A 13,864-nucleotide genomic window follows, 5' to 3' on the forward strand; every position below is an offset into this window, starting at 1 on the left:
TCCCTCCCCATTCTTTTCTCCTTGTGTGTCAAGTCCTTGTGGGCAGGGATGGAGAGGTTTTACTAATGACACATAAGCTCTTCTGGGACCCTCTTTGGCTGATTAACAGGAGAAAAAGATCTTGAATGGAAGAAATAATAAACAGTCATCTGTTTAATAAACAGCATGTCTCTGAATGCCAGGCGCTGGGGGATAATAAGCAGGCAGGAGGGGAGAGTCGCTTTCACGCCTCAACTAGGGGCGTCCAGATGGTTATCAGGACACTGGCCAGGCCTTGGCCAGATCCAGCAGGGCTCCACTACTCTACTCTAGTTCCTGCACTGAGCAGGGGGTGGGCTTGATGACCCCAATGGCCCCTTCCAACTAGGATTCCACTCAATGGAGAACGCGCCAAAGCGACACAGTGCTATCCGTAACCACTGGACCCCCAGCCCAAACACATAAGATTGCCACAGCGTTTGCTGGCCAAGAACCCCCCTTAAAGCCTTCAAGGCCCTTCACAGTTGGAGACCCTCCTCGTCGCCTCACCTTGGGCGTCATGTCATGGGTGATGCAGAACTCCAGATGCTGCAGGATGCTCTCCATCGTGTGGTACGGCTGCTGCTTGGTGGTGCGCAGGTACTTCTGCATGGCCCGGGCCATGGAGGCGAAGATGGCCTGGGCCGCCTCTCGTGGGTCCATGATCTCCCGCGGGTTCTTCTGGTCCTCCTCCTGGAGCCGCTTGATGTGCGTGAAGGCCTCCTCCACAGCCACCACCAGCCTGCGGTGACGAGAGGGGACGCATGATCGTAAGCAGTGGATTGCAAAACTCCAACTTTCCCCACCCCACCCCCACCCCAATAGCCACTGCGACGAGAGAGGATGGAGGAAGGAGAAAGCCAGACAACTGAGAATGCATGGGCTGGTGGCAGTGAAGCCTCTGGCACTGATTGGCTGGGCTGGGCGCGACAGCACAGAACGTTCACCGACGTTTCACCTTCTCCGAGAACAAAAGCTGTCAGAAGATTGGCAGTCCAGCTTCTGTGAGAGAAGGGGAAGTTGTTCCTTTGGCTGGGATTATAGCCTCACGCAGGCCCCATGGACAGGAGCAGCTTTGCGTGGCCACCTGGGAAGTGGTCCCAGGAGACAGAGAGCCCAGGAGGAAGAGGAGCAGAATCCGTGATGGCCTGAGAAACGTAAGGGACAGATAGGTGCAAGAGGAGGAGGTTCGAGGCGAAACCGCAACTGGACTTATCCAGCCAATTCTGTGGCTGCCGGCGTCCGTGTCCAAAGGTTGCTCTAAATCAGCGGTTCTCAACCTGTGGGTCAGGACCCCTTTGGGGGTCGAATGACCCTTTCACAGGGGTCGCCTAAGACCATCGGAAAACACATATTTCCGATGGTCTTAGGAAACTGTATTGACTGAACTATGTCATGTATCATCTCTTGTATTATTAAAGCTATTGTTATGTATTATTTTCATAATTAGCAAACCATCCCATGACAATGGATCGTGTAGAGAAGAACGAAAATAATTTTATGGTTGGGGGTCACCACAACATGAGGAACTGTATTAAAGGGTCGCGGCATTAGGAAGGTTGAGAACCACTGCTCTAAATCAATGCAGACTCCAGTTTGTGCACACATTTGACAAGGAAGCGATCCACAACATGAGCCAGTGTGGTGTAATGGTTAGACTGCTGGACTGGGAGTTGGGAGATCCGGGTTCTAGTCCCCACTCAGCCATAGAAACCCACAGGGTGACTTTGGGCCAGTCTCGGACTCTCAGCCCAACCTACCTCACAGGGTCGTTGTTGTGAGGATAAAATGGAGAGGAGGAGGCAGGATATAAATGCAATAAATAAAGAACAGGTTTTCCCGGGCTGTTCCACTTCATCCTGTGGGCGCCCGAGGGGGCAGGCATGTTTGAACAGTCCTCAGTTTATAAAACAAACAGCACGCAGGGAGCCGACACGTCACGGGGGAAGTACCCTCCCACTCCGACACACCAATTTTTACATTAACAGTCATTGACATTTTGTTATTGACATCGCACCAAAGCAGGCAACACCTCACAGAGCGAAGGCAACGGAGTCTGCTCCTCGAGGAGCTTGCACTGTACATCTCAATGAGGCGGGGGGGGGCTCAGTTTCTTCTCCACGGCAGGAGCGCAGGAACGGAGGCCCGCCTGCCTTCCCGGGAGGACGTACCTGGCCCTCCGCTTGCGCACCCGGCGCTCGTGCTCCGCCTCCTCGTAGTAATACTCATTGTGGCTGTTGTCCCGCCTCCGGGCGGCTGCGGCGATGACGGCCCGGGACTGGCTGGTCGAGTTGTTGGTTGTGTTTTCTGCAGGATGGGAGAAGTGCAGGGAAGGAGGGCCGTCACAAAGGACTGTGGGGGTCCGTCTCCAGACATTCTGCCCTGCTGCGGCCTGGCAGTCTGAGTGCCACCCCCACACCCCCAAGCCCCGCCCTTTGGCAGCCGAGGTCCCAATCAGAGAAAACCGCAGGGCCCCAGTTGCCTGCCCCGGTTGCGTGCAAAGCAGAGAACCAAAGAGGCGCCTTCTTGTGCCTGCTGCAAACCTCCCCCATCACCCCTTCGCCCACCGAGGAGTGGAACTCCAGAAGTGGAAGTCAAATGAGTAGGAAAGCACCAGGTTGGGGAGGGCAGGGTGGATCGGGGTCGAGGGCGGGGAGACAGAAAGTCAGTCTGCGGAAAGGCCAGCTGCAGGCAGAGGGATGGGCAAGCACCTCTTCCCCTGCTAAAGAAAATCAAAAATCAAGACTCAATCCAGACAAGACGGAGGCACTGTTAGCGGGTGGTTCATCTGTTCGGCGAGGTGATGTTTGCCCTGTCCTGGATGGGGTTGCACTCCCCCATTGGGTCCGTAGTTTGGGGGTTCTCTTGGATCCAGAACTGTCACTGGAGGCACAGGTGAACTCAGTGGCAAAGAGCACCTTTTATCAGCTTAGGCTGATATACCAACTACGCCCTTATCTGGACGGAGATAGCCTAGCTACAGTGATCCATGCTCTGATAACCTCTCGTTTGGATTACTGCAATGCGTTATACGTGGGGCTGCCTTTGAAAATGGTCTGGAAACTTCAACTGGTACAAAACAGGGCAGCCCGTTTACTAACAGGGACTGGCCGGCTAGACCACATCATGCCAGTCCTTTTCCAGCTACATTGGCTGCCAGTCCAGGTGCGGGCCCGATTCACAGTGCTGGTATTAACATTTAAAGCCCTAAACGGCTTGGGGCCAGGCTATCTGAAGGAACGCCTCCTTCCGTATGTACCTGCCTAAGGGGTCATCCTCAGGGGTCCTTCTCCGCGAGCCCCTGCCAAAGGAAGTGAGGCAGGTGGCTACCAGGAGGAGCAGGGCCTTCTCTGCTGTGGCACCCTGGCTGTGGAATGAGCTCCCTAAGGAGGTTCGCTTGGCACCTACATTATATGCTTTTAGACGCCAGGTGAAAACCTTTTTATTCTCCCAGCATTTTAACAGTCTATCAATAAATTTTAACTTGGTGTTTTAAATTTGTAATTTTGCATTGCTGCTGTTTTTATCGGGTTGAGCTTTTATATTGTATTTTATATTATGGTTTTATACTGTTGTTTTATACTTTGAATGTTTTTAATTTTTGTGAACCGCCCAGAGAGCTCTGGCTATTGGGCGGTATAGAAATGCAATAAATAAATAAATAAATAAATGAATATAAATAAATAAACCCCACCCACCCCAGCTTTCATATTATTGTAAGGGAATTTTCTTGCTTGCAATTATTATTATTATTATTATTATTATTATTATTATTAATTAATTAATTTATATAGCACCATCAATGTACATGGTGCTGTACAGAGTAAAACAATAAAATAGCAAAACCCTGCCGCATAGGCTTACATTCTAATAAAATCATAATAAAACAATAAGGAGGGGAAGAGAATGCAAACAGGCACAGGGTAGGGTAAACAGGCACTGGGCAGGGTAAAACTAACAGTATAAAGTCAGAACAAAATCAAGTATATAAATATATTGAACGTGTGTGTGTTGAGGTGGGAGGCAGGAAGTAGTGGCAGAGCGGAGTTTAAACAGCGCTCCCCCATCGCCGCCTGCTGTCTAGCTTGGCCCAGTTATTGCCATCGTGCGCAACCACTGTGGGAAAGAGGCAACAGGGGCCGAGAGGAAGCCCCGGGGGCGATTCGTAGCTCAGTGCCAGGGCAGCGCTTCCGCAGGCCAGGTTCAGCCCCCCGCCTCCAGTTCAAGTATAGCAGGGAACAGAGACACTGGCAGTTGTAGGCCAAAACATGGCCGACTCCGACTCCCATCAGCCCTGGCCAATGTTGAGGGATTATGGGAGCTGTAGTCCAAAACACCTGGAGGGAAAATCCAAAGGGAGGAGAGCGTCCAAAGCAGGACAGAAAAAAAGGAAGAAACAGGAATTCTTTATTTCAAAGCCCGACGCGTTTCGGCCTGCGTTCTTTCAAAGGCCTTCCTCGGAGGGCTGAAATATTAAAAACGCATTAACACAGAAATATATTTATATTTTCAGGTTCATTAGGCCCATTGTCCCAGGGGACCTATGCCCATATGTAAATCTTGTTCCCCGCCTCGATCCAGACGGAGAGGTGGGTAAGAAATAATAATAATAACAACAACTTTTGATATTGCCTGAAGGCACATGAGTAATAATAAAATCATATGGAAATTATGCTTTTATTATTCTACATGTGTAAAGGCCCTAGTGCGTCCAGGCAATATTAAGCGTTTTAAGACTTTGATACATGAACAATGTGCCTAATTACCCTTAAAATACAAATACATTTCTGTGTTATCCCACAAATGTAACTTAACGCGCTTTTAATATTTCAGCCCCCTGAGGAAGGCCTTTGAAAGAACACAGGCCGAAACGCATCGGGCTTTGATATAAAGGATTCCTTGCATCCCGAGAACCTGTTTCTCCCTTTCTTCTTGTCCGAAACAACTGGAGGGTCACAAGTTACCCACCCCTGGAATAAACGGGACTTGGTGAGGCGGATCCTTGGTCTGAGCTTCACGCCTATGTGGCCAAGGGCACGAGGCTGCTCACCTTCGCCAAGCGAGTACACCTTGAACCCAGACATCTTCTTGGACAGGACTGACTTGGGCAGGTTGAGGAGGGCCGGGTTGTAGACTGGGAAGTCGTGGTAATAGTTTTCCAGGACCCACACCGCAACTCGCTGGATGCTGCAGGGAGAGAAAGAGGGCTGGTGAGAGCCACGTATTTCATTCGGAGGCAAGAAGGGGATTTCACCACTGAATGTGCTACGTTTTTGGTTTCTGGCAAGGAAGCCAACACTTGGTATTGAGTTACTTCGTATATCTTCCTTCAAGAAATAGTTTCAGTATAGTTGGCATAAAAAATAAAAAGAGCAGAATTAAAAACCCTGCTCCTAACGGAAGCCCACCTCACTTTAGATGGCAGGGGCACCTGGAGGAAGAGCTCTGAAGATAATCTTAGGAGGGGGCAAGCAACTTTTTGGGGCAGTGGGCCCACTTGGCAATTTGAGACACTGTCCTGGGCACCACCACAAAATGGCTGCCATGGGAGGTGTGGCAAAGGACAATAAGGTGCCCCCAAAATCGGGTACAAGGCAGAGGTAGGGTCTGAACCCCAACACACTAAGCAACTCCTTTGGATACAGAGTTTTCAGCACCACCAGAAACCTATTTCACAGCTCCCAGTAAGAAAATGTGTTATTTTATGGTTTCGTAATTGGGATGACCTTGGCAGGGTAGCATGCCCAGGGGTGCACTGGTGCTCGTGGGGCCCCTATTGCTGCTGACGTGAAACCGGATGCTGCTTTGGGTGCCAAGCCAAAGAGCGCACTAAAAGAAATCAACTTCACTGGTAAGTTGTGTTCGGAAACAGAGCAGGAACACAGCTGGTTAAGTCCCAGCGAAATGTGCCCCCAATGACAATCGGCCCCAATTCGTAGCCAAGCGGTGGTGCGCACTGGCCGTCTGCAAACCCCGCCCACCGATGCTGCCAGCATCCCTCCCCCTTCCTACACGATCCCGCCAGACAAGCACCCAGCCGCGCCCTGCCCCGCCCTCACCTGAGGTGGCCGACGTTGTAGAAGCGGCTGGCCCCGTCGGTGGAGCGGACCACCTTGAGGGTGAAGTGGGGCTGGAGCTGCCGCAGCTCGAGCAGCACCACGGCCAAGTAGTGGACGAAGAGCAGGGCGTCCACCAGGGAGACGGCGTACTGCACGATGCCCTGGTAGTTGGTGTCGCGCGAGTCCAGGATGCGGACGCCGTAGAAGAGCCAGTAGGAGACCACCAGCAGGAAGACCAGCACCATGAGCAGGGCCCGGAAGACGAAGATGCGGGGGAAGAAGGCCTTGGGGCGGCGGAAGAAGAGGGCCCAGCTGCCCAGCAGCAGGATCAGGAGCTTGAAGGCCACCGAGATGAAGAGCCCCTCGCACGGGGTCCCGCAGGGCGCCAGGCTCTCCCCCCACAGCAGCTGGGGCAGCAGCATGAACGCCAGGGGGGTGAGGAAGGAGAGGAGGGCCAGGGCCCCCGCCAGCGCCACGCCCAGGTGACGGGAGCAGTCCAGGTGGGCGCTGTCCTCCATGTCCTTGGTGATGCGCGTGAGGTCATCGTGGGAGATGCTGTGCTCCGACGTGCCCGTCACCACCGTGGTGGTCTCGCCCCAGTTGTCGTCCTGCCGGGAAGCAATGGGCAAAGAGGGCGGGTTGAGGGGGGGGAGAGCTGCTGCTCGCACACCGATAGCCCACCACCGGCCACCTCCAGTCGAAGGGGGTCTCAGCAGCATGGCTGGGAGGAGCCCCTCTGGGCCCGGAAGAACCCTTGCCACCTGTACCTGGACTTGGGAGGCTGGAGAATTCCATTTGGGGGTTGCAGACTCCTCAGATCTTTCTGGTTCGTTCCATTTCCCCACCACTAGTGGCAACTTGATTTATAGTGAGTCATTCCCACATGTAGGTTCAGTGTTGTTGTTTTCAAATGGCAGCAATTTGCACAAATTGAATTTTTAGAGAGGGGAACTTGAAATTTGTGCAATTTCCTCCTCCATTTCATCCAGAGCAAAAAGGGGGGGGGGGCAGGGGAACAGACACGTTCTTTGACAAGTACAGAATATGGCTCTCTGCTAGGCTAAATGAAATAGTGCATGGACTGGATGAAACTGACATGGATATTTACAAGAGGGGAAACAGGCCTTTGTGGGGCTACATAGCGGACAGGCGGACTTGCGGTTATGCGCACTTGTGCAAGATTGTGGATTTTTTTAAAAAATGGGGGGGAATTACAACACCAGTTGCACAAATTTCAAGATCTCCCCCCCCACACAAAATTCCAACAAAAAATGTGAGACCTGGGAGGAAAAATGTGCAAAACATTTCCAGAATCGGGGGGGGGGGAGAGATCCACTACAGTCCGCCACCACGTACCACTGCGGAATCCCAACGGGCTTAAACGGAACGGAATTCCCAGCATTACACATCCCCAACCTAGGCTCTACTCCCTTTGACGAGAGGTAGGTGTGGCTTCCATGACCTCATGCTCCTCGCTACATAAAATAAACTTATTGCAACTCAAAAGCCATCAGACTGGTTTTCTATGGGCAGGTAATTTAGTGTGTGTGTAGGAGCCATAAAGTGCAAGATATACCTGCGCACAGCGGTCTGAAGTGGCTCAATTGAGAGAGAAGTTGTGCTTCTGAAGACAAGCTCATCTGCTCCCCATTCCCTCACCCCCCCTTACTTGATGGGCTCTCTCAGAAGGTGCCACAGCCCGGGTTCCCATTCCCTGGCTCCTCCTGACAGCAGTAGCGATCCAAGGTCTTGGGCAGGGGTCTTTCCCAGCCCTGTTCCCCGAAGGAAATAATGGCCTCAAGGAACAGGAAGCCAGACTCCGGCTGGACATCAGGGAAAAACGTCCTGACTGTTAGAGCAGTACGACAATGGAATCAGTTGCCTGGTGAGGTTGTGGGCTCTCCCACACTAGAGGCCTTCAAGAGGCAGCTGGACAAGCATCTGTCAGGGATGCTTTAGGGTGGATTCCTGCATTGAGCAGGGGGTTGGACTCGGTGGCCTTGTAGGCCCCTTCCGATTCTATGATTCTAAGTAAGTTCGCTGGAAATGCTAAAGAAACATGAAGCTTGCTTGGGAAACTGTCAGTGCCCAAGGGCCCGGCTCTTGCCTTGCAACCCCAGAAATAAGCCATTCACTCTTGGGGAGTCTTACACAGGAAAAGGCAAAAAACAGTGACCCCCCCTTTTTTATTCCCGACGGGCCACTCACCCTCTCGTCTCCTCGCGTCGACTCGTTGTCCAAGAGGGGCTCCCCAGGCGCCTGGATGGTGACCGACTTGTCCCCTCGGCTGCCGTCTCGACTCTTGGATCGGTGCCGCTCTCGCCGCTCCCTGCATTACGGGGAAACGAGATGCGTGCTGAGAACGGGGTGGGGTGGGGGGAGAAGCGGACAGGGCCCCGTTCTGCCGTGAGTGTGCCCCCCCCCCCGTCTGGTCTTGCTCTTGTCCTCTCACTCGCCTACTGCCATCACCTCAGTCTTCTGTTGTTAGAAAGCTTACACCAAGTCAGGCCCACTGGCCTGTCTAGCTCAGCCTGGTACCCTCCAGATATGTTGTTGGACTACAATCCCCATAATCCTCCAGCCAGCTATGGGTTAATGAGAGTTATAGTCCAAGACATCTGGAGAGCACCAGGTTGGGGAAGGCTGAGCTAGCTCAGTACTGTCTCTGCCAGGGGTGCCCTCCAAGTGTTTTGGACTTCACCTCCCATCATCCCTGACCATTGGGGCTGATGGAAGCTGTAGTCCAAGGCACCTGGAGGGAACAAGGTTGCCTTGACCTGCAGTGGCTCGAGGCTTCACGCAGGACTCGTTCTCCCAACCTGGCCTGAAGATTAGTTTTAAATCGATATTGTTTTTATGCTTTTGATGGTTTTAAACTTTTGTACATCTGTTTTTAACGTTCATTGTTTTTAACTTTTGTAAACCGCCCAGAGAGCTTCGGCTATGGGGCGGTACATATATGTAATAAAATGAACAAGCCTTCGGCACATGAAGCTGGGACTCCACCACTGAAGACACAGCCCCTGCCTTGCTTGGGTTGCGGCTGCCTGCCTGTGCCACAGGGCCAGCGACGCTTGCTCAGGGTAGAAGAGGGCCTCTGCCCTTTCCACACACCCCCTCCATTTACCTCAGCTGTGACTGGATCCGGTGGCAACGAGGCCTCCGGCAGCCCCTGAATTGGCACAGGCCCCCAAAGGCTGAAGCAGCAGGCACAAGGGTCTCTGGCAGCCCCCGCCGGAGCTGCTCAGGTCCCAGCACAGAGCAGAGGGCCCAGCAGGTTTGCTGCAGGACCGTCGAACCTGAGCCCCACGTGCCAAGTCTGGCTGCCCCAGGGGTCTCAAGAGAGCGACCCCCCTTCCTCCCCTTGGCTCCACCCTGCTCATTCCCCCATTCTTAAAAGTTGCAGCGCCTCCCCTAAGGCTTATTTAAGTTCTCACTGGCAGCAAGAACTTAAAAGCTAAAATACGACGCCCCCTTTGGCCCCACCCCCTTTGGCTTTTTGCTCCGCCCACCACAGGAAAGCGCCCCCCAAGAGCTTCACTGGAACTGAAACCGGACCTCGAGCTCAAAGAGGCCCAGGCGCCCCTAAAAGAAGGAGGACAGGCGGAAGCAGACGCTGACTGCAATTCGTACCGGGATTTCAAAGAGCCTCCCAAATATTTGGCCGCAGGGCTCTGGGCCGATTATCTCACAGCAAACATGGCAAAGTTTCTGTTCGCTGGCTTGAAAAAGGAGCCGAGGTCTACGCCAACACGAGTCGTTTATGATTTACGAGCTTCGGGTTTTGCAAAGGTTCATTTAAAAAGGTGCCCGTTTCCCATGAGCTGAGCTTGCTCGAACTGCACATGTGCCCCACGCCGCGGTTCGTTCCTTTGGCAAAGGCAGTCGGGGGAGTCCAGGGAAGCGAGCTGCGTTGCACCCAGCGAACGCCTCGGCGCAGGACAGAGCTGAGCTGAGCCCCAGAGTAAGTCGCTTTGCTCTCGCAAGGTTGGGCTACTAGATTGTCTATTGATTGATTGCATTTCTATACCGCCCAATAGCCAAAGCTCCCTGGGCGGCTCACAAAAATTAAAACCGTTCAAAGTATAAAAGAAACAGTATAAAAACATGATATAAAATACAATACAAAAGCACAACCAGGATAAAATCAGCAGCAATGCAGAAATACACATTTAAAATACAAATTTAAAACTGCTAAGTTAAAATTAATGTGACAGCCTGTTAAAATGCTGAGAGAATAAAAAGGTCTTCACCTGGTCTCTGAAAGAATATAGTGCAGGTGCCAAGCGAACCTCCTTAGGGAGCTCATTCCACAGCCGGGGTGCCACAGCAGAGAAGGCCCTCCTCCTGGTAGCCACCTGCCTCACTTCCTGGCCACCCCTGGGGGTACCTCAGCCTTTCCCAGACAGGTGCCCTCCAGGCGTGTTGGGACTACAATTCCCATCGTTGGGAAGGCTGGGCTATCTTAACTGCCCATGTTTTACCTTGTTGTTGGCGTTTAACTCCAATGAAAATACAATAAAAGTTTTTTATTTAGAAAAAAACACGCCAAGGTTTTATTATAGCATTTATTTGCCACTTTGAGGCAGAAAGGCAGCATAGCCTAGGAAATGACAGGGAAGAGAAGACCAAGCAGAAACAAGGGAGGGGGTCTCTCCATTCCGCTGGCGGCTTAAGATGGGATGGGGAGGCGGTGAGTTCCCCTCCACCGGCCCCACTGGGACCCAGGGCAGCAGCCGTGGCCCCACAACCGGCTTCGCTGCCGCTGCTGCCCCGGAACCCTTCCCACTCCTGAAGTATGAATATGAAACTGCATGAAACATTTCCAACTGAGAGTTGCCTGCAGCGCCTTGGCAGAAAGGTGGCAATTAAACGAAAGAGATGAAAGAGCTTGCAGTCGCGTTTCAAAGCAGGGCGGAGGGACGGTGGCCGCTGGCGCCCCCTGATCAAAGCAGGAGGTCCCGGGATGGATTCCGCCTCACCGAGGCCAGCCCAAGAGATTTTGCTGCCTGAAGCCAAGGCTGAGGTGACAACCCAGGCCGGGCGCAGAACCTCCCAGTTGCACCTTGACTTCCGTTGCTAGCTGAGGGGGCAGCACAGAGCGAGCGGAGGAGCACACGCGGGGCAAAGGGGCCCTCCTTTTGCCCCGCAGCACCTGTAGCCCAATAGTAGGGCCGGGCCCTGCCAGTCCCCGCAGATCAGGCCCCCACCTGGCTGGCTCACCTGTGCTTCCGGGAGCTGCGCGAGTGCCCGGACTTGTAGGAGTACCCGGAATACTGCGACTCGTTGTCCATGTTGTCGGAACGCCGCGCCTTGTAGCGTTCCACGTTGACAGACTTAGGTCTCCCAGGACCGGGGACAGCCGCCAAGGCCGCCGCCGCTGCCTCCTTCAAGGTGGGCTTCTTCAGGCCGAGGGGCACCTTCAGGAAGTCAACTTTCACCTTGAGGGACTCTATTTTGATTGGCTGGCTGGGCTCGTCTTAGAAGAAAAGGGGGCACCTGTGGGCAGAGAGGGAGAGGTGGAAATAAAGGAGGCGCCCAACGTTTCCTCCGTGCCAACGAACTAGCTCCTGTTCTCAGGACACCCTGATGCGAAAGCCGCCCCCCCCCCTTGTCTGCTACCAAGTCTCGTACTTCAGAAACTAATGAAGCTTTGTGGCTTACAATGGGCTGGACTACAATTCCCAGCAGCCCCAGCCGGCTCCTGGGAATTGTACTCCAACCCATCTAGGTTGGAGAAGGCTGCCATAAGCAGAGTCACAAGCCACAAAGTGCTGTCTAGTGTCGCCCGCGTAGGAGCAGACCGGGTTGTTAGAAGAACGGCGGTGGGCTCTTTAAACTCGGATCCACTGGGGAAATAACAACACGTTCTCCCAAACCACAAGCAGAAAACTTACTGTCCTTGTCCGGCCATTTCAAAAAGAAACCTGCTCCAGGAAGGGCTGCCGGAGTCCACATCCCCCCCCACCCCGGGCGCCCCTCCAGTCATAACCAATGCTGCAAAATTAAACGTTTCAGATGAATTATGTGTGCATTAATGTTCCGCTCTACATATTAATGGCCTCAAAGCAAAGCCTTCGGGAGGAGCCAGCACAGAAATGAATTATTCAAGGCCCACGCCGGCTCCTTCTCTTCCGCAGGGCTTCGGGTTTCTGCCTGAACAAGCCCGGCACAGAGGAAAATGAGCCGATAAAACACAGAACTCCCGACTCTCAGCAAAAGGGCCTTGCAACAAAACTCCCAGATCCGGTTCTCTCCTTGCTGCAGCTCGAGGGAGGGCCCAGTGCACAGGGGCAGGGCGGATGCTTGCACGGAGGTTCAATCTCAGGCGTTCCCAACGGAAAGAGAAGCCAGGCTGGGAAAGACCCCCTGCGAGGAGACCAAAGACCTGTTCTCTGCCACTAACCCAGAGGGCAGCACGCCATCTAATGGATGTCAGTGACAGGAGGGTAGATCTTGGTTGAACTTTAGGAGAAACTGGGGCTGTTGACACAACACACCCATGGGTTATTTGTTGAACCATGGGTTACAACGCTGTCTGAAGGCAGCCCAAGTGCCTTGGTAACCATACGGTGTGGCCTGTTTTCTCGAACCAGCCACCTTGAGAACCTACGGTTTGTCGATGGGTTGTTCAACGTGGTTAGCAAGCCACCCTGGCTGGGTTCAGACAACACGCTAACCCACCTGCAGAAAACATGCTGCATTCAGACAACATGCTAACCCACCGTTCAGCAAACAACCCACCATTCAAAACAACCCACACTCAACCACTGAGTGTTGTGTGAACGGCCCCACTCCTTCTTGATTTTAAGAGCCAACGGCTGAGAGGGGGAGTGTCCTTGCCTCCTTCGCTGGAAATCTTCAAGCAGCAATTAGACGGCCAGCTCTCAGCGGAGTATTTTTACTTGCTGGCGCAACACAGGTTCCCAGCGCCATGCAATCCAGCTTCCAATCCCAACAGACCCCAGGCAGCATCTGGCCTTGGTCTGTTCTGCCATGCAGGACCTCGGCTTCCCCTTAAGACCCTGCCAGGGGAGGCCGGAGATTCCGACGTCTGAGCAGGAGAGGGACCTGGTATAATATGGCAGCTTCCTCCGTTCTATGCCTGACAACTCAGAAAGCAGCTGCTTGTTGCAGCAGAAAGTAGCAGGGCCAGCTGGACCAGTGATCTGATCCATTGCTAGGTTCTGGGCCGGTAGGTCTTGCATGTTGCCAACTGCCCCAGCTCCAGCATGCAAAGTGATAAGTGGGCAGTTCCATCTATCCTGAACATTTCAGCTCTTTCTTTCTTTTTTATAAAGGTCAAGTATCTAGTCCTTATGGCTGAGAAAATCCCTCGAAGGCATGACACGCAAAGAGGGTGGCTGGCAAGAACCTCAGCAGTCGGCTGGGGGTGGGGTGGGGTGGGGGATACAGCACCTGCTTTGAGGTGGATTCCTGCATTGAGCAGGGGGTTGGACTCGATGGCCTTAGAGGCCCCTTCCAACTCTGCTATTCTATGATTCTATGATTCTCTGCACAGAGGTTTTGGTCCATATAAAACGGTCTGGCCCCATAGACTACTGGAGAACCAACGAACAAAAAGGACCACGCCGTTGTTAAGATGGAGGATCTGCTACGGTCCTCTTCCGTCGGGGTGGGGGTGGGGTGTCAAACCTCTTTCGACGCAAGGGCCGAGTTCAATTCTGGAGAAACTCCCAGGGGCCCCACGTGAAGGGCGCAAGCCAGCAGCACGCTGGACCTCCAAGCCCTGACTGCCTGTAACCAAGACACAGGAGATGCCGCCC

General features: G+C 53.2%; 1 protein-coding gene across 2 annotated transcripts in view; it reads right to left on the bottom strand.

Annotated features, from left to right (window-relative positions):
- The window catches only part of VANGL2 (VANGL planar cell polarity protein 2), a 56,639-nt gene that overhangs the window by 5,409 nt on the left and 37,366 nt on the right, over positions 1–13,864 (bottom strand). For both annotated transcript variants that reach the window (XM_063145793.1, XM_063145792.1), the window contains exons 3-8: positions 11,301–11,576; positions 8,286–8,406; positions 6,078–6,685; positions 5,069–5,205; positions 2,190–2,325; positions 529–760 (exon numbers count right to left, since the gene is read on the bottom strand). In XM_063145793.1, the coding sequence (XP_063001863.1) occupies positions 529–760; positions 2,190–2,325; positions 5,069–5,205; positions 6,078–6,685; positions 8,286–8,406; positions 11,301–11,371 (1,305 nt within the window). In that variant the 5' untranslated portion in view covers positions 11,372–11,576. The remainder of the gene's footprint in view (positions 1–528; positions 761–2,189; positions 2,326–5,068; positions 5,206–6,077; positions 6,686–8,285; positions 8,407–11,300; positions 11,577–13,864) is intronic.

Source organism: Elgaria multicarinata, chromosome 21 (assembly GCF_023053635.1).
Source record: "Elgaria multicarinata webbii isolate HBS135686 ecotype San Diego chromosome 21, rElgMul1.1.pri, whole genome shotgun sequence".
Classification (NCBI taxonomy): Eukaryota; Metazoa; Chordata; class Lepidosauria; order Squamata; family Anguidae; genus Elgaria; species Elgaria multicarinata.